This window comes from Oncorhynchus nerka, linkage group LG10, assembly GCF_034236695.1.
Source record: "Oncorhynchus nerka isolate Pitt River linkage group LG10, Oner_Uvic_2.0, whole genome shotgun sequence".
Classification (NCBI taxonomy): Eukaryota; Metazoa; Chordata; class Actinopteri; order Salmoniformes; family Salmonidae; genus Oncorhynchus; species Oncorhynchus nerka.
This window is the reverse complement of record NC_088405.1, coordinates 85493457-85520391: the sequence shown is the minus strand read 5'-3', so window position 1 is coordinate 85520391 and position 26935 is coordinate 85493457. Positions and strand designations below refer to the sequence as shown.

Sequence of the window (26935 nt, the reverse complement as noted above, 5' to 3'; positions counted from 1 at the left end):
ATTGATCTGCTAATGGACTAGACTGATTCCCTTGTCTTCATCTCCTCTAAGACACCTCTGCTCCCCCAAACAGCTACACTATAGATGTGTTGCTGCTGATCTGAGTAGTGATCCTTACTTCTGGATTCTCTTGTCTTTAAATTGTTTTAGTTTGCTGCTTTAGTTTCAATTCCCCTAAAAACATACTCGGTTCCCATAGCGATTCATTTTTGTTATTCTAAAGTTGGCTTTGAATAAGTGCCATCCTTTCACCCAATTCAATTTTTTATTTTGTAATTATTGCCCCTCGGGACTAATAAAGTTGTATTAAAATGAATTGACAGTTGTAATGCAGCCATGATTGATTGTCTGTTTGTCTATCCTCTCAGGGCACCCCACAGCGTCTGATCATGCACCTGGTGGAGGAGCCGTCAGTGGTGGACCCCACCTACATTGAAGACTTCCTCCTCACCTACCGCACCTTCCTCTCCAGCCCCATGGAGGTTGGCAAGAAGCTGCTTGAGTGGTTCAAAGTTGACAGCCTCAGAGACACGGTGTGTACTGTACTGTGTGTATGTGTGTACCTGATTCTTTGTGTGAAGCATGGGTGTACTACACAGTAATCAATACAACTTGTGCTATGTCAGCGGTCTTGGGTAGAAGGGGGATTTGTCCAGTGGACATACTCTTAACTGATTTAACATAAGATTATTCTTGTCCTGTCAATAGTCTGATGGCGATGTCATTTGGCATTTAATCATTCTTCCTCATCAAGAGGCCCATCCCCTCAGAGAGAGAGAGTTGCTGTTTGTATCTCTGTCTGTGCCGTGGTTTCAACATTGTGGGCCAAGATGCAGTTCAAAGACAGATATTTTTGTGATCTCACCCTGTGATATCTTTAGCCTCAGCTAAAGTTGAATGTTGGATGATTGAAGCTTGCTGATTTTTGCGGGGGAAATGTACAGGATCCTCTTTTGAAGGTTTTTGAATATGCTTTCACGTGTTTCCCTGTGCAGGTGACACGGATAGTGCTGTTATGGGTGAACAATCATTTCAACGACTTTGAAGGTGACCCGGCCATGACGCAGTTCCTGGAAGACTTTGAAAAGCTTCTGGAAACCACAGTAAGAACACCTTTCCTATATTGTGTCTATACTAAATGTTTGTCCCAAATGGTACCCTATTCCCTACTGTATATAGTGCAATACTTCTGATCAGAGAACTATGAGCCCTGGTTGAAAGTAGTGCATTATATAATGATTAGGGTGCCATTTTGGGCGCATCCTGTACGCAACATAATGTACTTTAACCTCAAGACGTTCACTAATCTAAAGTCTCATTACTCTGTGGTCAGACATGTGATCCTCTGTCTGTGGGTGTAACTGTGTGGTTGAACATGTATTATCAGATCTGTTAGCCAGGTCAGTTGAGTGAGTGGTTGTTGAAACCTGATCTGTTCCTGGAGAAAATGAAGGGTCACCTGAGGCTGCTGAACATAGCGTGTGCAGCCAAGGCCAAGTGGAGGCAGATCACCCTGCAGAAACCTTCCAGGGAGGCCCCACTCTACTTCAGCCTGCATGGCGGCAGCGAGAGGGGCTTCGGCATCTTCGTGGAGTCGGTGGAGGAGAGCAGCAAGGCCGCCGAGGCAGGACTCAAACGAGGAGACCAGGTAAGAGAAGTTCTTACTATGGCCTTTTATTTCCTGTGTTGCTTTTGCTTTTTAAAGTCCATGTTTTTATTCCATGCATTTCATGCTGTTTAGCTTGCTGTTCAGATGCCCTTTGTGGTTAGCTCAGTAACAAGTGCAGTTGACTCAACTATCTGTTTTCCTCCTTGAGATTATGGAGATCAATGGTCAGAACTTTGAGAACATCTCCTACGTCAAAGCTATGGACTTCCTGAGGAACAACACACACCTCTCCCTCACAGTCAAGACCAACATCTTCGGTTCGTACAATCTGTCCTCTTACCAAAGATAGGATTATTTCATTAACGATGTCGGGAAATTAAAATGACCAATGTCAACAGTAATCTGTTCCTGGGTCTAGTCCTGTTTTTGTTTGCAAAATATGTGTAACTTTCCCAACTATTCCAACCATGATTTCTGGAAACCTGGGAATTTTGGGATAGTTACCATGAATTTGCATTCCAAAGCAACCCCCCCCCCCCCACACACTAGTTCTGTTGACCTACTATCCCTCCCCTCCTATCCCAAGTGTTCAAAGAGCTGCTGAGCCGGATCGTACACGAGAAGATGAACAGGGGTCCACACATCCCCAAGATCCAGGAGAAGAAGGGTAACCGCTTCTCCATCCCAGACCTGCCCGGAGACATGGAGTTCCCCACAGACCATAAGGCCACCAAGAAGATGAAGGCCAACACAGTTTCTGGAGGACGGAACAAGATCAGGAAGATGCTGGAGAAGACCCGCTTCAGCATCCTACCACCCAAGCCTTTCAGGTAGACACAATAACACTACAGTATCCTACCACCCAAACCCTTCAGGTAGACACAATAACACTACAGTATCCTACCACCCAAACCCTTCAGGTAGACCCAATAACACTACAGTATCCTACCACCCAAACCCTTCAGGTAGACCCAATAACACTACAGCATCCTACCACCCAAACCCTTCAGGTAGGCACAATAAACACTACAGTATCCTACCACCCAAACCCTTCAGGTAGACACAATAACACTACAGCATCCTACCACCCAAACCCTTCAGGTAGACACAATAACACTACAGCATCCTACCACCCAAAACCCTTCAGGTAGACACAATAACACTACAGTATCCTACCACCCAAAACCCTTCAGGTAGACACAATAACACTACAGCATCCTACCACCCAAACCCTTCAGGTAGACCCAATAACACTACAGCATCCTACCACCCAAACCTTTCAGGTAGACACAATAACACTACAGTATCCTACCACCCACCCACACCCTTCAGGTAGGCACAATAACACTACAGTATCCTACCACCCAGCAAAACCCTTCAGGTAGACACAATAACACTACAGTATCCTACCACCCAAACCCTTCAGGTAGACCCAATAACACTACAGTATCCTACCACCCAAACCCTTCAGGTAGACCCAATAACACTACAGTATCCTACCACCCAAACCCTTCAGGTAGACACAATAACACTACAGTATCCTACCACCCAAACCCTTCAGGTAGACACAATAACACTACAGTATCCTACCACCCAAACCCTTCAGGTAGACCCAATAACACTACAGTATCCTACCACCCAAGCCTTTCAGGAAGACACAATAACACTACAGCATCCTACCACCCAAACCTTTCAGGTAGACACAATAACACTACATTATCCTACCACCCACCCAAACCCTTCAGGTAGGCACAATAACACTACAGTATCCTACCACCCAGCAAAACCCTTCAGGTAGACACAATAACACTACAGTATCCTACCACCCAAACCCTTCAGGTAGACACAATAACACTACAGTATCCTACCACCCAAACCCTTCAGGTAGACCCAATAACACTACAGTATCCTACCACCCAGCCAAACCCTTCAGGTAGGCACAATAACACTACAGTATCCTACCACCCAAACCCTTCAGGTAGACACAATAACACTACAGTATCCTACCACCCAAACCCTTCAGGTAGACACAATAACACTACAGCATCCAGGTAGACCCAATAACACTACAGCATCCTACCACCCAGCCAAACCCTTCAGGTAGACACAATAACACTACAGTATCCTACCACCCAAACCCTTCAGGTAGACACAATAACACTACAGTATCCTACCACCCAAACCCTTCAGGTAGACACAATAACACTACAGCATCCTACCACCCAAACCCTTCAGGTAGACACAATAACACTACAGTATCCTACCACCCAAACCCTTCAGGTAGACACAATAACACTACAGTATCCTACCACCCAGCAAAACCCTTCAGGTAGACACAATAACACTACAGTATCCTACCACCCAAACCCTTCAGGTAGACCCAATAACACTACAGTATCCTACCACCCAAACCCTTCAGGTAGACCCAATAACACTACAGTATCCTACCACCCAAACCCTTCAGGTAGACACAATAACACTACAGTATCCTACCACCCAAACCCTTCAGGTAGACACAATAACACTACAGTATCCTACCACCCAAACCCTTCAGGTAGACACAATAACACTACAGTATCCTACCACCCAAACCCTTCAGGTAGACACAATAACACTACAGTATCCTACCACCCAAACCCTTCAGGTAGACACAATAACACTACAGTATCCTACCACCCAGCAAAACCCTTCAGGTAGACACAATAACACTACAGTATCCTACCACCCAAACCCTTCAGGTAGGCACAATAACACTACAGTATCCTACCACCCAGCAAAACCCTTCAGGTAGACACAATAACACTACAGTATCCTACCACCCAAACCCTTCAGGTAGACACAATAACACTACAGTATCCTACCACCCAAACCCTTCAGGTAGACCCAATAACACTACAGTATCCTACCACCCAAACCCTTCAGGTAGTCACAATAACACTACAGTATCCTACCACCCAAACCCTTCAGGTAGACACAATAACACTACAGCATCCTACCACCCAAACCCTTCAGGTAGACCCAATAACACTACAGTATCCTACCACCCAAACCCTTCAGGTAGACACAATAACACTACAGTATCCTACCACCCAAACCCTTCAGGTAGACACAATAACACTACAGTATCCTACCACCCAAACCCTTCAGGTAGACACAATAACACTACAGTATCCTACCACCCAAAACCCTTCAGGTAGACACAATAACACTACAGTATCCTACCACCCAAACCCTTCAGGTAGACCCAATAACACTACAGTATCCTACCATCTGGGTAGTTAAGCCAGTATGATTTAAGTCGTCAGTCACTTCTGATGCATGGCTTTATGCTGTCGTCTCAATAGGCTGCTGATGAGATGGAAAATGTACCGTACTACTTTTGACCAGGCCCCATAGGGTATAGTGTGCCGTTTGTGACACATGCTTAGTTTAGTAAACAGTGGTGAAGACAGTACAGGGCAAGCACAGGTCTTTATTCCACTGGTGTGCTAATTGAGGCATGAGCCTTTTCTGATGTGAAGAGGAAGGTCAGGGATGCAGGCTGCTCTCTGCAGTCTGCAGTATTCTACAGTAGCACAGTGTGAGGACTACCTGGATTTGCTGTTGGATCATTTGTTGACCAACCAGCGGATTTACTGGGATTCCATTGGCAGCTAATAGACTAGGTAGTTTGAGCTAGATGCAGGTGGTGGTGATTTGGTGAGATGACTGCAAGGGATAGCCAGGGTGTGTCATCTCTTCAGCTCGACTTCTTCTTGTACTCATTATCTGCATTTAAAAGTGTTTAAGTAAATATATTGGCCGTTTGTCAAACGCAGTGTCCCGGGACTTTCCTGATGATGACAGTGGCAATGTGGAAATGTATATTAGAGGCTTTAAAAATATACACTACCAGTCAAAAGTTTGGACACACCTTCTCATTCAAGGGTTTTTCTTTATTTTTACTATTTTCTACATTGTAGAATAATAGTGAAGACATCAAAACTATGAAATAACACTTACCAAATCATGTAGTAACCAAAAAAGTGTTAAACAAATCAAAATGCTTTGATGAACGAGATTGATGACAGCTTTGCACACTCTTGGGATTCTCTCAACTAGCTTCTTGAGGAATGCTTTTCCCAATAGTCTTGAAGGAATTCCCACATATGCTGAGTACTTGTTGGCTGCTTTTCCTTCACTCTGCGGTCCAACTCATCCCAAACCATCTCAATTGGGTTGAGGTTGGGTAATTGTGGAGGCCAGGTCATCTGATGCAGCACTCCATCACTCTCCTTCTTGGTCAAATAGCCCTTACACAGCCTGGAGGTGTGTTGGGCCATTGTCCTTTTGAAAACAAATGATAGTCCCACTAAGAGCAAACCAGATGGGATGGCGAATCGCTGCAGAATGCTGTGGTAGCCATGCTGGTTAAGTGTGCCTTGAATTCTAAAAAAAAAAAAAAAATCAACGGTGTCACCAGCAATGCACACACTTCCTCCTCCATGCTTCACGATGGGAACCACACTTGCAAAGATCATCCGTTCACCTTCTCTGCGTCTCAGACATGGCGGTTGGATCCAAAAATCTCAAATATTTCCACCGGTCTAATGTCCATTGCTCGTGTTTCTTGGTGTCCTGCAACAATTTGACCATGAAGGCCTGATTCACACAGTCTCCTATGAACAGTTGATTTTGAGATGTGTCTGTTACTTGAACTCTGTGAAGAATTTTTTTGGGCTGCAATCAGAGGTGCAGTTAACTAATGAACTTATCCTCTGCAGCAGAGGTAACTCTGGGTCTTCCTTTCCTGTGGCGGTCCTCATGAGAGCCAGTTTCATCATAGCGCCTGAAGGTTTTTGCACCTGCACTTGGAACAAACTTTCTGCATTGACTGACCTTCATGTCTCTCATGCTTCTCTTTGCTTATTTGAGCTGTTCTTGCCATAATATGGACTTGGTCTTTTACCAAATAGGGCTATTTTCTCTATACCACCCCTACCTTCTTATTTACAATGATGACTTACACCGGCCAAACCCAGACGACACTGGGCCAATTGTGCGCCGCCCTATGGGACTCCCAATCATGGCCGGTTGTGATACAGCCTGGATTCAAACCAGGGTGTCTGTAGTGACGCCTCAAGCACTGAGACGCGGTGCCTTAGACCGCGGCGCAACACGTTAGCCCCGCACATGCAATGAGATTGAATAGGTCCAGGCAGATCCATATTAGGCTCTGGTGCCAGGAGTTCCTTAATCCATACCCTCATCATGAATGTTACCCAGTCTAAACGCCTCTCTGTCTCTCTCTGTCTCTCTCTCTGCCTCTCTCTGTCTCTCTCTCTGCCACAGTGATGGCGGCGTGGGCCAGTCTCAGGATGACAGCATCGTGGGCACTAAGCAGTGTAGGCACAGCGTGGCCATCATGCCCATCCCTGGCAGCAGCATGTCATCCAGCAGTCCTGATCTGCTACAGCCAGCCACCAGTGTGCTGGACTTCTCCAACACAGCAGGTGAGACACACACACACACACACACACACACACACACACACACACACACACACAGAAGCACTCATCACTACCAGGGAAGTCCGATGGGCAGTATGTCACCACTGTCATGTTCACCAGACCATCTCCAATATGCCTTGTGATCATGGTTTGGGTAGTGACTACTGCTCACAACTACACTGAGTCAATTAACAATTGAACATCGGCACACTTTACATAAGTGTTCATCTTGTTCATTTTTGAAGTGTATGTCCTCTTCAGACTGGTTTATATAGGCATAAAACTGGAGTTGTGCGGTGGGAATACATTAGTCATTACTCATGGAGCAACACTTCTCACAGATAGAAAGTGCTTCCTGCTTGGCCAGTGGAGAAACTCAGTTAATCACATAATGAATCACATGAGCCCTTCATACACACACAGGTGGTCTGCTTCTCCTCTCTGTGTCTCTCAAGCCTTTCCATTTCAAGAGCTTTGACATTAAATAGAATTTAGAGCCATATGAAAGGGATTAAACCCTGAACAAATATAGTCAGTTTTGTTACGGACAGATTTCAGGCCCCATAATTCATGAATTAACTAAGCGGCCTCCCCAGGGAGAGGGGGTAGAGTGGAGGGGAGAGTATGGTTTTGATTTATGCTCTTCGACCATTTGCAATTCAAAGCGGCCAGAGGGCCCACTCTCCAGTCTGCAGCCCCAATACATCACTGCCCCCTCTTCTCCCCCTCCTCTTCCTCCTCATTCTCCTTCTCCTCCTCCCCCCTCATCCTTCTCCTCCTGCTCCCCCCTGATCCTCTTCCTCCTCATCCTCTCACCTCATCCTCCTTCCCCCTCCTGCCCCCCCCTCGATTGGGTCCTGGACTTCCTGACGGGCCGCCCCCAGGTGATGAAGGTAGGAAACAACATCCCCACTTCGCTGATCCTCAGCACTGGGGCCCCACAAGGGTGCATGCTCAGCCCCCTCCTGTACTCCCTGTTCATCCTTGACTGCATGGCCATGCAGGCCTCCAACTAGATATTCAAGTTTGCAGACAACACAACAGTAGTAGCCTTGATTGCCAACAACGACGAGACAGCCTACAGTGAGGAGGTGAGGGCACTCTGAGTGTGGTATCAGGAAAACAACCTCTCACTCAATGTCAACTAAACAAAGGAGATGATTTTGGACTTCAGGAAACAGCAGAGGGAGCAGCCCCCTATCCACATCGACGGGACAGTAGTGGAGGAGGTTGAAAGTTTCAAGTTCCTCGGCGTACACATCACGGACAAACTGAAATGGTCCACCCACACAGACCGTGTGGTGAAGGCGCAAAAGTGCCTCTTCAACCTGGCTGAAGAAATGTGGCTTGTCACCCAAAACCCTCACAAACATTTACAGATGCGTAATCGAGAGCATCCTGTTGGGCTGTATCACCTCCTCGTACGGCAACTGTACCACCCTCAATCGCAGGGCTCTCCAGAGGGTGTTGCGTTCTGCACGACGCATCACCAGGGGCAAACTACCTGCCCTCCAGGACACCTACAGCACCCAATGTCACGGAAGGCCAAAAAGATCATCAAGGACAACAACCACCCGAGCCACTGCCTGTTCACCCCGCTATCATCCAGAAGGCGAGGTCAGTACAGGTGCATCAACGCTGGGACCGAGAGACGGAAGCTATTTTTCAATCTCAAGGCCATCAGACTGTTAAATAGCCATCACTAACACAGAGGCAGCTGCCTACATAGACTTGAAATCATTGGCCACTTTAACAAATGGATAACTAGTCACTTTATTCATGCCACTTTCAATTGATTAAATTTATTTAAATGAATTTCACCTTTATTTAAGCCTGTAGGCCAATTGAGAACAAGTTCTCATTTACAACTGCGACCTGGCCAAGATAAAGCAAAGCAGTGCGACAAAAACAACAACACAGTTACACATAAACAAACGTACAGTCAATAATACACTAGAAACATCTATGTACAGCAAATGTAGAAGAGTAGGGGGGTAAAAATAATAATTACTATTTAGCATTAATACTGGAGTGATCGATGTGCAGATGATGATGTGCAAGTAGAGATATGTTCACTTGGCTACGCATGCCTCTCTCTAATATCAATATGCCTTGTCCATTACTGTCCTGGTTAGTGATTACCGTCTTATTTCACTGTAGAGCCTCTAGCCCTGCTCAATATGCCTTAACCAACCATGTTCCACCTCCTACATATGTGATGACGTCACCTGGTTTAAACATCTCGAGACTATATATCTCTCTTCATTACTCAATGCCTAGGTTTACCTCCAATGTACTCACATCCTACCTTACCTTTGTCTGTACACTATGCCTTGAATCTATGCTATCGTGCCCAGAAACCTGCTCCTTTTACTCTCTGTTCTGAACGTGCTAGACGGCCAGTTCGTTTAGTCTTTTGCCATACCCTTATCCTACTTCTCCTCTGTTCCTCTGGTGATGTGGAGGTTAATCCAGGTCCTTCAAATCAAAATCAAATCAAATGTATTTATATAGCCCTTCGTACATCAGCTGATATCTCAAAGTGCTGTACAGAAACCCAGCCTAAAACCCCAAACAGCAAGCAATGCAGGTGAAGAAGCTCGGTGGCTAGGAAAAACTCCCTAGAAAGGCCAAAACCTAGGAAGAAACCTAGAGAGGAACCAGGCTATGTGGGGTGGCCAGTCCTCTTCTGGCTGTGCCGGGTGGAGATTATAACAGAACATGGCCAAGATGTTCAAATGTTCATAAATGACCAGCATGGTCAAATAATAATAATCACAGGCAGAACAGTTGAAACTGGAGCAGCAGCACGGCCAGGTGGACTGGGGACAGCAAGGAGTCATCATGTCAGGTAGTCCTGAGGCATGGTCCTAGGGCTCAGGTCCTCTGAGAGAGAGAAAGAAAGAAAGAAAGAGAGAATTAGAGAGAGCATACTTAAATTCACACAGGACACCGGATAAGACAGGAGAAGTACTCCAGATATAACAAACTGACCCTAGCCCCCCGACACATAAACTACTGCAGCATAAATACTGGAGGCTGAGACAGGAGGGGTCAGGAGACACTGTGGCCCCATCCGATGACACCCCCGGACAGGGCCAAACAGGAAGGATGCAGTGCCTAGCTCCACTCCCACCCCCCAGGTGCTCTCATTTGTTGACTTCTGTAAACGTAAAAGCCTTGGTTTCATGCATGTTAACATTAGAAGCCTACTCCCTAAGTTTGTTTTACTCATTGCTTTAGCACACTCTGCCAACCTAGATGTCTTAGCCATGTCTGAATCCTGGCTTAGGAAAACCACCAAAAAACCCTGAAATCTCCATTGCTAACTATAACGTTTTCTGACAAGACAGAACTGCCAAAGGGGGCTGTGTTGCAATTTACTGCAAAGATAACCTACAGAGTTCTGTATTACTTTCTAAGTCTGTACCCAAACAATTTGAGCTTCTACTTCTAAAAATTCCCCTTTCCAGAAACAAGTCTCTCACTGTTGCCGCTTGCTATAGACCTCCCTCTGCCCCCAGCTGTGCCCTCGATACTATATGTGAACTGATTGCCCCCCATCTATCTTCTGAGCTCGTGCTACTAGGTGACCTAAGCTGGGACATGCTTAACACCCCGGCCATCCTACAAACTAAGCTTGATGCCCTCAATCTCACACAAATTATCAATGAACCTACCAGGTACAACCCCAAATCAGTAAACACGGGCACCCTCATAGATGTCATCCTAACTAATTCGCCCTCCAAATACACCTCTGCTGTTTTCAATCAAGATCTCAGTGATCACTGCCTCATTGCCTGCATCTGTAATGGGTCTGCGACCAAACGACCACCCCTCATCACTGTCAAACGCTCCCTGAAACAGTTCTGTGAGCAGGCCTTTCTAATCGACCTGGCCGGGGTATCCTGGAATGACATTGACCTCATCCAGTCAGTAGATGATGCCTGGCTATTCTTTAGAAGTACCTTCCTTAAATAAGCATCAAAAATAAGCTCTCAAAAAATGTAGAACTAGGAATAGATATAGTCCTTGGTTCACTCCAGACCTGTCTGCCCTTGACCAGCACAAAAACATCCTGTGGCGTTCTGCATTAGCTTCGAAAGCCCCCATGATATGCACATTTTCAGGGAAGTTATGAACAAATATACACAGGCAGTTAGAAAAGCTAAGGCAAGCTTTTTCAAACAGAAATTTGCATCCTGTAGTACTAACTCAAAAAAGTTCTGGGACACTAAAGTCCATGGAGAATAAGAGCACCTCCTCCCAGCTGCCCACTGCTCTGAGGCTAGAAAACATTGTCACCACCGATAAATCCACTATAATTGAGAATTTCAGTAAGCATTTCTCTACGGCTGGCCATGCTTTCCACATCGCTACCCCTACCCCGGTCAACTGCCCGGCACCCTCCACAGCAACCCGCCAAAGCCCCCACCATTTCTCCTTTACCCAAATCCAGATAGTTGATGTTCTGAAAGAGCTGCAAAATCTGGACCCCTACAAATCAGCCGGGCTAGACAATCTGGACCCTCTCTTTCTAAAATTATCTGCCGAAATTGTTGCAACCCCTATTACTAGCCTGTTCAACCTCTCTTTCGTATCGTCAGAGATTCCCAAAGATTGGAAAGCTGCCGCGGTTATCCCCCTCTTCAAAGGGGGTGACACTCTAGACCCAAACTGCTACAGACCTACATCTATCCTACCCTGTCTTTCTAAGGTCTTCGAAAGCCAAGTTAACAAACAGATTACTGACCATTTCGAATCCCACCATACCTTCTCCGCTATGCAATCTGGTTTCAGAGCTGGTCATAACCGCCATCGATAAGAGACATTACTGTGCAGCCGTATTCATCGACCTGGCCAAGGCTTTCGACTCTGTCAATCACAACATTCTTATTGACAGACTCTACAGCATTGGTTTCTCAAATGATTGCCTCGCCTGGTTTACCAACTACTTCTCTGATAGAGTTCAGTGTGTCAAATCGGAGGGCCTGTTGTCTGGACCTCTGACAGTCTCTATGGGTGTGCCACAGGGTTCAATTCTCGGGCCGACTCTCTTTTCTGTATACATCAATGATGTTGCTCTTGCTGCTGGTGATTCTCTGATCCACCTCTACGCAGACGACACCATTCTGTATACTTCTGGCCCCTCCTTAGACACTGTTAACTAACCTCCAGACGAGCTTCAATACCATACAACTCTCCTTCCGTGGCCTCCAACTGCTTTTAAACCCAAGTAAAACTAAATGCATGCTTTTCAATCGATCGCTGCCCGCACCTGCTCGCCCGTCCAGCATCACTACTCTGGACGGCTCTGACTTAGAATACGTGGACAACTACAAATACCCGGGTGTCTGGTCAGACTGTAAACTCTCCTTCCAGACTCACATTAAGCATCTCCAATCCAAAATTAAATCTAGAATCGGCTTCCTATATCGCAACAAAGCATCCTTCATTCATGCTGCCAAACATACCCCCGTAAAACTGACCATCCTACCGATCCTCGACTTCGGTGATGTCATCTATAAAATAGCCTCCAACACTCTACTCAACAAACTGGATGCAGTCTATCACAGTGCCATCCGTTTTGTCACCAAAGCCCCATACACTACCCACCATTGCGACCTGTACGCTCTCGTTGGTTGGCCCTCGCTTCATACTCGTCGCCAAACCCACTGGCTACAGGTTATCTACAAGTCTCTGCTAGGTAAAGCCCCGCCTTATCTCAGCTCACTGGTCACCATAGCAGCACCCACCCGTAGCACTCGCTCCAGCAGGTATATCTCACTGGTCACCCCCAAAGCCAATTCCTCCTTTGGTCGTCTTTCCTTCCAGTTCTCTGCTGCCCATGACTGAAACAAATTGCAAAAATCTCTGAAGCTGGAGACTCACATCTCCCTCACTAGCTTTAAGTACCAGCTGTCAGAGCAGTTTACAGATCACTGCACCTGTACTTAGCCCATCTGTAAACAGCCCATCTATCTACCTACGTCATCCCCATACTGGTATTTATTTATTTATTTTGCTCCTTTGCACCCCACTATCTCTACCTGCACATTCATCTTCTGCCGATCTACCTTTCCAGTGTTTAATTGCTATACAGTAATTACTTCGCCACCATGGCCTATTTATTTCCTTAACTTACCTAATTTGTACTCACTGTATATAGACTTTTTGTTTTCTTTTGTTCTACTGTATTATTGATTGTATGTTTTGTTTATTCCATGTGTAACGCTGGGTTGTTGTATGTGTCATTGCAACGCTTTATCTTAGCCAGGTCGCAGTTACAAACTTGTTCTCAACTAGCCTACCTGGTTAAATAAAGGTGAAATAAAAATATATAAAAAAAGAGATACTGGGGCGCAGGAGGGTAAGTAACAATATGGGGATGAGGTAGTTGGGTGTGCTATTTACAGATTGGCTGTGTACAGGTACTGTAATCGGTAAGCTGCTCTGACAGCTGATGCTGAAAGTTAGAGAGGGAGATATAAGACTCCAGCTTCAGAGATTAATAATGATGTTTACATATCTTGCACTACTCATCCCAGATGTATAATACTGTATTTTATACCATCTATTCCATCTCGTCTATGGCGTTCGGTCGTGGTCCATCCATATATTTATATGTACATATTCTTATTCCATCCCTTTACTTAAATTTGTGTGTATTAGGTACTTGTTGTGTGATTGTTAAGATTACTTTGATATTGATATTGCTGCACTGTCGGAACTAGAAGCACAAGCATTTCGCTACACTCACAATAACATCTGCTAACCATGTGTATGTGACCAATAACATCTGCTAACCATGTGTATGTGACCAATAACATCTGCTAACCATGTGTATGTGACCATTAACATCTGCTTACCATGTGTATGTGACCAATAACATTTTATTTGTTCCTCCTCCTCTTCCTCCTCCAAGCCAACTGAGATATGAATCATCTTCTAATAGTGTGTTTCTGTTCTCCACCGACCACTGTGAGTAATGGATAGGTAGAGGGGATGTTCAGAGAGAAGTGCAAAGTAATCCCTCCCAAAGCCTGGCTTCAAATTAGATTGAGATGGGATCAGTGAATCTGGAGTTTGAAGTTAAGGTGTTATTCCTCTAGGCCTTTGGTAGGGTGTAAGAAGGCTTGCCTGGGGACTCCTGTGTTTGTACTGTGTGTTTATAAAGCCTAGAGTCACTGTGGCAGACTGAGATCTCCACTCTCTGTTTTCACACACACACTGTGCCCTCCCTCTCTCCAGTACACTGATCTGATTGTAAACAGATGCTTTAGTGAAAGCCATGACACAAGTCCTTCTGTCCCGCTGACTTCTCCCACAATGACGCACAGGAAAAAGCTATCATTCTAATCCTCTGTTTTATATTTCCAACCAGTGTTCTTGCTCTCTCTGTCTCGCTCTTCCTTCTCTTCTCTCTGCTTCCCCAGCCAGGGGCTTTACACTGTCAGTATCTAGGTGGTTTCTTGGAATGGAATCATTTGGGTTGTTTGTTTGTTTTAGAGACGTTTGGTTTACTCTTCCTAGTTTCCCCTCACATTTTCTTCCCCTTCTTTTATGAGCTTTTGACTTGCGTCTCTGTGTTTTATGTCCTGAACCTCAGTCTAAGTTGGACTCTGCGTGGTATTCTCTGGCTTCATCCCAAATGGCACCTGGTTCCCTACATAGTGCTCTACTTGAAAAAGATCCTTATGAGACCTGGTCAAACATGGTTCAGTTAATTGGGACGTATTCTTAGTGATGGCTGATTGTGTTTGTTAAAGGAGCCCCAGCTTCATGTTGAAGTACCTTGCCCTGCACTCTCTTCTAGCTGTGGTGCTCTGCCCCTGTCTACTGTTGCTGCTGTAGCTGGGATTGACATCTAGTGGATCTGTGATGGTGAGCGGGACACAGGCCTGGGGGGCATTGGGTTAGTAGGAACCCGAAAGCCAGGAGGTTTTCCCTGTTTATACTCTGTCTCGCATGACTCCATCAATGATTGGTTAATCACCTGACCAGAGAGGCACATGGATCGCTCTCATCCAGTTCGGTCTGTATTAGTCCTGTCAGGTGGGGGGTAAAGATAATGATTACATATGATAGGACAATAAATGATTGAGGGTTCTCCCCAAATGATGTAAGAGAGGCACCTTGTTGACTGGCTGCGACACCATTTTGTATAAAAAAAAAATGTTTTTAAACTTTTTGTTGTCATACTAGATTGCAGGAAAAGGCAGTCAGTTACAGATGTTCAAAAATTCAGCAGCACTGCCTTGTTAAGCAGGAGAACCCTGTGATTGCTGAAGACCCTAAGCACAAATCCTCGCTAATGAGCCTTATTTTGATCTCAACTCCACTTTTAGTTTGAGTAGGTTGAAATTGATTGGTTGTGGCACGGCTTTACACTGCAATATAATATTTAGACACCTGCAGCAGTATTATTGGTGTGGCTCAGTGATTAGTGTTTCTGCTAATCTTGCTGCTGTAATAGTGATGAGGGTTGTAGTTTTGTGCCCAGCCAGTGTGAGGGGAAACGCCACTAAGGAGCCCATAGCTACCATAATGACGGTGTCTCAGTCCATTGAGCACGCCTCAATCTACAGGGCAGGGAGGGAGCAGTGCACTCTTAGTCATCTGTCATCTAGGATCGTTCCACCTTTTCTTTCTGTTTACCTCTTGAAGTGATGTCTCTCTTTCTGTCATTAGACTCCCTGCATGACTGCTCCCAGACAGACATAAACACGATCTACTGCCGATGGGATGCCTTTATTCCAGCCTTCACCTCCTCCTCTCTGCCCATACCACTTCTCGTCCTCCACTATTCATGCCTCATTGTTTTACCCTGCTGATGTGTGTGTAATGGACCACAACCACTTTTGTGTGCAAGCAGAGCAAGTATGAAGTTCTTGTTCCCTTTGACATACTGGGAAATGCATATCTTTTAACCACAAGGGTTGTTTGCTTACTTAAAAAAAACAACTTTTGGTCGTTTGGACTAAAGATCTAACGTTAAAAAAGCATACTGATGAGCTAGTTAAAAGAGCTAAGATTTAAAGTGGGTTTCTGTTTTAGAAATAGATCTTGCCTCTCCTTGAACAGCAGGAAGCAGATTGTGCAGTCAACTTTCCTGCCAGTTTTTGGCTATGGCTGGACCTCACTAAAGTCCCTTAAATCACTTCATTACTCCCTTCTTGTTTACAAAGCTCTGTTCCACAAGCTTCCAACATACCTCACTGCCCTGTTGAAATAGAAAAACACAAGATATCAGACCCGTTCGCAGGGTTTGTTAACTCTTGAAGTCACAATACTTTACAAAACAAATTCCACCTGGGTTCCCTGGTGCCGATAGGACCCGTTTTTAAAACTCTGTTAAATGAGTTCACTGAAGTGTGCAATTGTTTCAGTTAACTATTATAACTTGTAATAACCTGATGTTGTGTATTTATAGCTGTCTTCTAGTTTCTCTTTATCTTGAAGTTGTTGTATAGAGGAAATTTGTGTCCTCAGGGCACCATTGCCCACAGTCTCTATTGGGCCCTGATTTAGATACATCATTTGTAACATTTTGAGGGTTAACTTTTGTTCTTGTTTTGAATGCGTTTAATTTGATGCTTCTGTTTATGTATTGGACATCTTCAACATATCCTGCCGAATAAAGATGTCTGTGTCACAGATGGCATCATGTTCCCTCTATTACGGTGCACTATTTTTCACCAGCGCTCTGTGGGTCTGGTCTAAAGTAGTGCACAATATAGAGGAATCGTCTGTGTTCTGGTATTCCACCATAACTCTTCAGTCCTGTTCTTCTCCTCCACCTGTTAGACATTCCAGACCAGGTGATCCGGGTGTTCAAGGCTGACCAGCAGAGCTGTTACATCATCATCAGTAAGGACACCACGGCCAAGGACGTGGTCAGTCATGTGGTCAACGAGTTTGGCCTTATCGCAGCCCCGGAGACCTACTCCCTCTGTGAGGTGTCTGTCAGTCCCGAGGGCGTCCTTAAACAATGCAGGCTACCTGACCAGCTCTCTAAGCTGGCTGACCGCATCCAGCTCAATGGCAGGTAAGAAAAATACAGTTCTAGGATCAGATTATCCCACTCCAATCCCAACGATCAACCATTAGGGGGATAGAAAATGGGAGAAGATGATCTGACCCTGTATCAGTGGTTTGATGCAACGTCTTCCACCTTGGTTCCCCTCAGGTCTGAAAATGGGTTAGATTGTAGTGAGACAGGGAGGGACAGCATAGCCTCTCCATCTCCCCTAATTCCCTCCTACCCCTCGTCTTCTTCCTTCCCTCTCAGAGCACCTCAGCTAAAATGGCTGCCTCTGTCCCCCCTGCTCCTCTCTGTCCCCCTGTAACGGCGTTCGTCTGTTGTTGAAAGAGAGGCGGACCGAAATGCAGCGTGGTGGTTACTCATGATCTTTAATGAAGGAAAAAGGAACGATACATGAAATAACTTAATACTATGAAAACAACAAACGGAACGTGAAACTTATTACAGCCTATCTGGTGAATACAACACAAAGACCGGAACAATCACCCACAAGATACAAAGTGAAACTCAGGCTACCTAAATAAGGTTCCCAATCCGAGACAACGAGAATCACCTGACTCTGATTGAGAACCGCCTCAGGCAGCCAAGCCTAACTAGACACACCCCTAATCATTCACAATCCCAATGCTATAAAACCCCAATACGAACACAACACATAAACCCATGTCACACCCTGGCCTGACCAAAATATATAACGAAAACACAAAACATATTGACCAAGGCGTGACACCCCCCTGCTCCTCTCTGTCCCCCCTGCTCCTCTCTGTCCCCCCTGCTCCTCTCTGTCCCCCCTGCTCCTCTCTGTCCCCCGGCTCCTCTCTGTCCCCCGGCTCCTCTGTCCCCCGGCTCCTCTCTGTCCCCCTGCTCCTCTCTGTCCCCCTGCTCCTCTCTGTCCCCCGGCTCCTCTCTGTCCCCCGGCTCCTCTCTGTCCCCCGGCTCCTCTCTGTCCCCCGGCTCCTCTCTGTCCCCCGGCTCCTCTCTGTCCCCCGGCTCCTCTGTCCCCCGGCTCCTCTCTGTCCCCCGGCTCCTCTCTGTCCCCCGGCTCCTCTCTGTCCCCCGGCTCCTCTCTGTCCCCCGGCTCCTCTCTGTCCCCCGGCTCCTCTCTGTCCCTCCTGCTCCTCCACGTCCCCCGGCTCCTCTCTGTCCCCCTGCTCCTCTCTGTCCCCTCCTGCTCCTCTCTGTCCCCCCTGCTCCTCTCTGTCCCCCTGCTCCTCTCTGTCCCCCCTGCTCCCTCTGTCCCCCGGCTCCTCTGTCCCCCGGCTCCTCTCTGTCCCCCTGCTATAGACACATTATGGCTCCATTAAACACCACTAGTCCAATGTGCTGCTCTTGGACGCTCTCCCAGAAAAGGGCATCAGGCCAAAATGTCTCACCCACCCAGGGAGAAATGTATGGCTAAAATGTCTCACCCACCCAGGGAGAAATGTATGGCTAAAATGTCTCACCCACCCAGGGAGAAATGTATGGCTAAAATGTCTCACCCACCCAGGGAGAAATGTATGGCTAAAATGTCTCACCCACCCAGGGAGAAATGTATGGCTAAAATGTCTCACCCACCCAGGGAGAAATGTATGGCTAAAATGTCACAGCACTGTTGGGGCCAGGACCACTCTGGCCAGCATTTTAATGCTGCTGCCCTGTTGGCATTGACCAGGGATATACATAATATACACACAATACATACAATGAATGGTGGTATTTTGGTTATACATTTTCTAATGATTTTAATAATGACTAATTTGTCATTAAATGTTATCTGCTTTGTAATCAACACAATGTGTTCTGATGTCTGTCTGGTATTATCCTCAGTACATGACTAACCCCCCTCAGTACACGACTAACCCCCCTCAGTACACGACTAACCCCCCTCAGTACACGACTAACCCCTACTATCTGGTCTCCCCGTCCCCAGGTACTACCTGAAGAACAACATGGAGACAGAGACGTTGTGTTCAGACGATGACGCCCAGGAGCTGCTGAAGGAGAGTCACATCACCCTGCTCCAGCTCAGCACCGTGGAGGTGTGTGTTTATTAGAGCTTGTGTACAGAACTACAACCATTCCTCTCTGTATGTGTTAATAAAGTTGTTGTTGTTCAGGTGGCCGCCCAGCTCTCCATGAGGGACTTTGAGCTGTTCCGTAACATTGAGTCCACTCAGTATGTAGACGACCTCTTCAAGCTGCTGGACTCCTCGGGGGGGCTTCAGCAGACACACCTCAAGCAGTTTGAGGAAGTCATCAACCAGGAGACCTTCTGGGTCGCCACGGAGATCCTGAGAGAGCCCAACACCATGAAGAGGACGAAGACCATCAAACACTTCATTAAGATCGCCCTGCACTGTAGAGAGTGCAAGAACTTCAACTCCATGTTCGCCATCATCAGGTGGGTTTATCCTGGCTTCCATTGTTGCGACCAGCAGATGTTGAGAACAAATTCTTAATTACAGTGACGGCCTACCAACATTCAGACCACTGTATGGTTTGCCTGGCTAGAACCCAGGAGACCTGTCCCATACTCCCTGTTCTTGTCTCAATCTGGTTCCATTCATGCAGTTCATTCTATCAGTGTGCCCACAATCAAAACATCTATTCTTTCTACTTATTGCTTGTCAAAATGTACAGTTATCACATTTATGGTTTGTTATTTTGTTAGCTCAGCCTTCTATGGTTTGGCTTTGTATTGCTATATTGAGCTTCTGTTGCCCTGTTGTGCCATCAATCCTCAGGGAGCTGTGTGTGTGTTCCCTACTGTCTGTCCTCCAATGTGTAATGAGTCGTTCTCAATCCCACTGTAGATCAGTCATTTCCCTGGCTGGCTGACTGCCTGGAGATTCCACTTCTAGAGCAGCGCTGCCAGGGGAGGGGGAGGGGGGAGAAGGAGGAAACGCAAGTCATAATTGGCATATCTAAATGAAGCTGCTCTGAGGGCACACAGCCACAAGGCTACATAGAGAAAATGAGAAAACAAACATTGAAGAATTGTGTTTTTTGGATTGCATGTTTTGTTGTGAGTGAATGTGTGTACACTCAACCAAAAAGACTCCTTAATTATGATAATGTACATTCCCCAAAGTGGTGCACAATGCTTTCAGCTTTCACTTCTGTATTCCATGAAATGTGTCTCTGTACAGTGTGCATGTTGTGTCTGGGTGCTGGGCTGGACAGTGGAGTGGTCATTTGTCCGGCTAGCCCGAGGGATTTGGGGGGGGCAATAGTTTAGTCTCCAGGGCCACTTCGTGATTTCAAAATTCAGCAGAGGGCAGCACAGATTTTCTTAACGACCGGTTTGTTTGTCCAAAGCAATTTGCGGGCCAGAAAAACGGCAGTTAATTGAGAACTTATAGGTCCATTATCAACACACTTTCTATCTAGTTTCAAAGGTTCAAGAGTGTGTGTTTTTTTTGTTTTGTTTTTTTCATAATAATCTGAACTCTGACCCTCGTCTCCTCCCCTACAGTGGTCTGAATCTGGCTCCAATAGCTCGTCTCAGGTCGTCGTGGGAGAAGCTGCCCAGTAAGTATGATAAGCTGTTCCAGGACCTGCAGGACATCTTTGACCCATCCAGGAACATGGCCAAGTACCGCAATGTCCTGAGCAGCCAGAGCATGCAGCCTCCCATCATCCCCCTGTTCCCTGTCGTCAAGAAGGACCTCACCTTCCTACATGAAGGTATGGAGGCCTTACTCAGTGCCCGCCTAAAATGTCTTCCTCTTGTCCATTGTAAACATATCTGATTAATTGATTAAAACTTTATTTATACAGCTTTATCTGGTTACTATAACATCTATTTAGCAAGAGAGCACTGTAACAATGATTATTATGGTCCTTGTTTTGACAAACGTCATGTTGAATTTGTGTTTTCTATGATGTTAGACCAGTATGCTCGTTGTGCTGTACTAGACTAATTAACGTACATCATGCCTAACTCAGGCACTCATCAGACAATCAACTCTTCTTATGTCCATTAGCCACTAGCATTAGCATTCCAGACTTACTGTTTAACCCCTCACCTCTATATGGATAGGACCAAATTGTAATATTTCTAACAGAAGAACTTTAAAAAGCATAGTCATGACCATCGCTATTGAGAACACTGGAGAGAATGTTGTCAGACCAAAGGTGAGGACACAACTGATACACGACTGAATCCAAATTACACTGTTGATTTCATGTGAATTTAACGTTTACTGTACTTTTCACAGCATTTGTCAATAACGAAACCTGAAAATACTCTGGAAACATTCAGTAACATCAGAATGTAGTATGTGAAGATAAGAAGGATGACAAGAGTTTGAGTGAGAAGTCTAGCTGCTGTTTCCAAGTGGCTACACACAGTTCCTAATGTCACTGCACCTTTATGACTCAACTGTATGGTGCTTTTGATACTGGAAATGACATGTGTTGTCAACTATGGGAATGTGAAGTGCACATTTGGACTTGGGTGTGTGGTTTTCCTGTATGACATCAGAGGTATTTATTACAATCCTCAACGTCTCATCTTTCAGAACACATCGACTCTTCCCCAGTTTACAGTATTTCCATCTCAGACAACAAATGTGCAAAAGTAACCCAATTTAGCGGCAGGGATGGGGCGGCATCTTGTCGTTACTCTGTGCTGAAGTTTATAACGGCTGTTAGTCAAAACCCATCCAACGCTGTGAAGCACAGAGCCAGACCTCTGTCATGTGTAGCATGTTACTGTACAGCCACAACGTTCCAATTTAGAAGCTTATAACAAAATCTGCATATTTGTATTTATTCGTGTACAGGATGTCAGGGGCTATGAGGGAAAAATGCTTTCATACCATGTAGGGGTTCATTGACAAGTTGTTTCTGCTCGGATTCCATATGGGCCTGGCTTTTCCACTTCCCCAAGCTCAACTGAAACAGTGGTCACTCTCAAGCTTACTCAAGAGGTTTTACTTCTCCTATCTCCTCCTTCTGTTTCCCTTTCTGCCATCCCATAATAAGAACAAGTTAGAACAGACACGGAGGTTTCTTGATAGTACTAAAACAGGAAACTGATCATTGTAATCACATGGTACTTGCACAGGGAAACCCATTGTAATCACATGGTACTAGCAGGGGGGAACCCATTGTAATCACATGGTACTAGCACAGGGGAACCCATTGTAATCACATGGTACTAGCACAGGGGAACCCATTGTAATCACATGGTACTAGCACAGGGGAACCCATTGTAATCACATGGTACTAGCACAGGGGAACCCATTGTAATCACATGGTACTAGCACAGGGGAACCCATTGTAATCACATGGTACTTGCACAGGGGAACCCATTGTAATCACATGGGGCGGCAGGGTAGCCTAGTGGTTAGAGCGTTGGACTAGGAACTGGAAGGTTGCAAGTTCAAATCCCCGAGCTGACAAGGTACAAATCTGTCATTCTTCCCCTGAACAGGCAGTTAACCCACTGTTCCTAGGCTGTCATTGAAAATAAGAATTTGTTCTAAACTGACTTGCCTAGTTAAATAAAGGTTAAATAAAAATAAAATAAGTACTTGCACAGGGGAACCCATTGTAATCACATGGTACTAGCACGGGGGAAACCATTGTAATCACATGTTACTAGCACAGGGGAACCCATTGTAATCACATGGTACTAGCAGGAGAACCCATTGTGATCACATGGTACTAGCAGGAGAACCCATTGTGATCACATGGTACTAGCAGGAGAACCCATTGTGATCACATGGTACTAGCAGGGGTGTAGTCTCTGGATAATGGTGTGAGAAGTAAATCAGTTGCTCCCATCTAAAGTGAAAAGCTGTGTGAACACATCAACAGCTCCACAGTAAGTGACACACTCCCTTGTAGGCCAGCGCACGCCTCCTTAAATCCAGCCCAATTAAACAGGTTGAAGAAATCATTGTTTGAGAGTTGACCTGTTGAGTGGGTCTATCCCCCAGATTTACCAAATCAAGTGGTGGGGGTGAACGATGTTGTTTTAAAACAAAAAAATCCTTGATTGCCCCTTTAATGAGGTTAAAGAAAAGCTGACTGATTGTTTCCCCCACAGGTAATGACTCTCACGTAGACGGCCTGGTGAATTTTGAAAAGCTAAGGATGATTGCTAAGGAGATCCGTCATGTGGTCCGTATGACCTCCTCCAACATGGACCCAGCTCTCATGTTTAGACAGAGGTGGGTACTCTCTCCCTTGGCCCTATACTTAACCACAGACTTAGGTTCTGTTTTGCCTTTTAAATCCTATTGATATAGATTACATGGACTCTGGTGACCTGATCCTAGACCAGCACTCCTACTCTGAGACACTTTATGAATATAGACCCTCCCCCAATCCGAACCTTGAAGGCATAGAGCAAGAGTTCATGGTAAGTAGATAACGGGCTTAATTGCCAAACTATCGCACTATACCTTTACCCATTAGGGGGATGGCATAATATCTGATCATCAGTGGTTTGAGGTGACATCTGCCTATTCTCTCTCTGCCCCCATATGGTGTCCTAAAGTCCAGCCTGTCACAGACGGTGCATGCCTGCCCTGTTCAGACTTCGTCCACACCAAGCAGCAACACTGCTCCCTTCAGACTCCCTCCACAATCTAGAGTAGCGCCGGAGGGGATGGCCACCGTTTTACGGGCTCCTTACCAACTGTGCTATTTTGTTAGTTTTTTTGCTTTGTTTGTAACTTATTTTTGAATGTATTTTGCACATAGTGTTGCTGCTACCGTCCTGCTATGACCAAAAATAACTTCTGGACATCAGAACAGCGATTACTCACCTCAAACTGGACAAAGATTTTTTTATTAACGAGTCCGACGCGAATGATATACTGCTTACTCTGAAACGGGCCCATATCCCCATCATTTGCGTGAAGAAAAGACAGAGAAAAGGGGGGCGGAGGTCGGGCTGCCTTCTGAGAATTCATAGACGAGTGAGTAAACCTCCACTGCCATCCATTCTATTGGCCATCGTGCAATCATTGGAAAACAAATGGATGGTATACGATCAAGACTATTCTACCAACGGGACATTAATAACTGTATCTTATGTTTCAATGAATGGATTTTCCATTCATCTGCAGGACAGAGAAGCTACGCCTGGTAAGACGAGGGGTGGGGGTGTGTATTTGTCAGCTGGTGTGCGATGTCTAATATTAAATAAGTCTCGAGGTATTGCTCACCTGACGTAGAGTACCTTATGATAAGCTGTAGACCACACTATCTACCAAGAGAGTTCTCATCTATATTATACGTTGCCATCTATTTACCCCCACCACACCGATGCTGGCACTAAGACCGTACTCAACCAGCTGTATAAGTCCATAAGTAAACAAGAAAATGCTCATCCAGAAGCGGCACTCCTAGTGGCCGGGGACTTTAATGCAGGCACACACAGAGACTCATACAAAGCTCTCCCTCGCCCTCCATTTGGCAAATCTGACTATAATTAGATCCTCCTCATTCCTGCTTACAAGCAAAAACTAAAGTGACTAGTGACTCGCTCAATACGGAAGGGGTCAGATGACGCGGATGCTAAGCTACAGGACTGTTTTGCTAGCACAGACTGGAATATGTTCCAGTTTTCATCCAATGGCAATGAGGAGTATACCACCTCAGTCATCGACTTCATAAGTGCAATAAGTGCATCGACGATGTCGTCCCCACAGTCACCATACAAACATATCCCGACCAGAAGCCATGGATTACAGGCAACATCCGCATCGAGCTAAAGGCTAGAGCTGCCGCTTTCAAGGAGAAGGACACTAATCCGGACGCTTAAAAGAAATCCCGCTACGCCCTCAGACGAACCATCAAACAGACAAAGCGTCAATACAGGATTAAGATTGAATCCTACTACACCAGCTCTGACACTCGTCGGATGTGGCAGGGCTTGAAAACTATTACGGACTACAAAGGGAAACCCAACCACGAGCTGCCCAGTGACGTAGCCCACCAGATGAGCTAAATGCCTTTTTATAATCGCTTCAAGGGAAGCAACACTGAAGCATGCATGAGAGCACCAGCTGTTCCGGACAACTGTGTGATAACGCTCTCGGTAGCCAATGTGAGCAAGAACTTTAAACAGGTCAACATTCACAAAGCGGCGGAGCCAGACAGATTACCAGGACGTGTACTCAAAGCATGTGCGGACCAACTGGCAAGTGTCTTCACTGACATTTTCAACCTCTCCCTGACCAAGTCTGTAATATCAACATGTTTCAAGCAGACCATCATAGTCCCTGTGCCCAAGGAAGCAAAGGTAACCTGCCTAAATAATGACCTCCTCGTAGCACTCCGGTCGCTAGCCATGAAGTGCTTTGAAAGGCTGGTCAGGGCTTACAGCAGCATTATCCCAGATACTCTATACCCACTTCAATTCACATACCGTCACAACAGATCTACAAATGAAGCAAACTCTATCACACTCCACACTACCCTTTCCCACCTGGACAAAAGGAACATCTGTGTGAGAATGCTGTTCATTGACTACAGCACAGCGTTCAACACAGTAGTGCTCACAGAACTCATCACAATGCTAAGGACCCAGGGACAAAACATTTCCCTCTGCTACTGGATCCTGGACTTCCTGACAGGCCGCCCCCAGGTGGTAAGGGTAGGCAACATGTCTGCCATGCTTGATCCTCAACACTGGGGCCCATCAGGGGTGCGTGCTTAGTGTTCTCCTGTACTCCCTGTTCACCCATGACTGCATGGCCATGCACAACTCCAACACCATAATTAAGTTTTCTGACGACAAAACGGTGGTAGTCCTGTTTTACCAACAACGATGAGACCCGCCTATAGGGAGGAGGTCAGAGACCTGGCAGTGTGGTGCCAGGACAACAACCTCTCCCTTAATGTGAGCAAGACAAAGGAGCTGATCGTGGACTACAGGAGAAGGTGGGCTGAACAGGCCCCCATTAACATCGACGGGGCTGTAGTGGAGCAGGTTGAGAGTTTCAAGTTCCTTGGTGTCCATATCTCCAACGAACTAGCATGGTCCAAACACACCAAGACAGTTGTGAAGAGGGCACGACAAAACCTTTTCCCCCTCGGGAGACTGAAAAGATTTTGCATGGGTCCCCAGATCCTCAAAAAGTTCAACAGCTGCACCATCGAGAGTATCCTGACAGGTTGCATCACTGCCTGGTATAGCAACTTCTCGGCATCTGACTGTAAGGCGCTACAGAGGGTAGTGTGTACGGCCCAGTACATCACTGGGGCCAAGCTTCCTGCCATCCAGGACCTACAGTTGAAGTCGGAAGTTTACATACCTTAGGTTGAAGACAATTAAACTGGTTTTTCAACCACTCCACAAATGTCTTGTTTACAAACAACAACAAAATGGCAGGTCGGTTAGGACATCTACAAATTTTTCCAACAATTGTTTACATACTGATTATTTCACTTTTATAATTCACTGTATCACAATTCCAATGGGTCAGAAGTTTACATACACAAAGTTGACTGTGCCTTTAAACAGCTTGGACAATTCCAGAAAATGATGTCAGGGCCTTAGAAGCTTCTGTTATATTAATTGACATCATTTGAGTCAATTGGAGGTGTAACTGTGGATATATTTCAAAGCCTACCTTCAAACTCAGTGCCTCTTTGCTTGACATCATGGGAAAATCAAGACATATCAGCCAAGACCTCCACAAGTCTGGTTCATCCTTGGGAGAAATTTCCAAATGCCTGAAAGTACCATGTTCATCTGTACAAACAATAGTATGCAAGAATTAACACCATGGGACCACGCAGCCATCATACTGCTCAGGAAGGAGACATGTTCTGTCTCCTGGAGAT

General features: G+C 45.8%; 1 protein-coding gene across 4 annotated transcripts in view; it reads left to right on the top strand.

The window, feature by feature from the left end:
• The window catches only part of LOC115136189 (rap guanine nucleotide exchange factor 6-like), a 149879-nt gene that overhangs the window by 106890 nt on the left and 16054 nt on the right, over window positions 1-26935 (top strand). For all 4 annotated transcript variants that reach the window (XM_065023878.1, XM_065023879.1, XM_029671731.2 and 1 more), the window contains 11 exons: window positions 369-533; window positions 996-1103; window positions 1445-1648; window positions 1818-1926; window positions 2196-2439; window positions 6941-7101; window positions 16906-17146; window positions 19056-19164; window positions 19243-19526; window positions 20601-20812; window positions 23184-23307. In XM_065023878.1, the coding sequence (XP_064879950.1) occupies window positions 369-533; window positions 996-1103; window positions 1445-1648; window positions 1818-1926; window positions 2196-2439; window positions 6941-7101; window positions 16906-17146; window positions 19056-19164; window positions 19243-19526; window positions 20601-20812; window positions 23184-23307 (1961 nt within the window). The remainder of the gene's footprint in view (window positions 1-368; window positions 534-995; window positions 1104-1444; window positions 1649-1817; window positions 1927-2195; window positions 2440-6940; window positions 7102-16905; window positions 17147-19055; window positions 19165-19242; window positions 19527-20600; window positions 20813-23183; window positions 23308-26935) is intronic.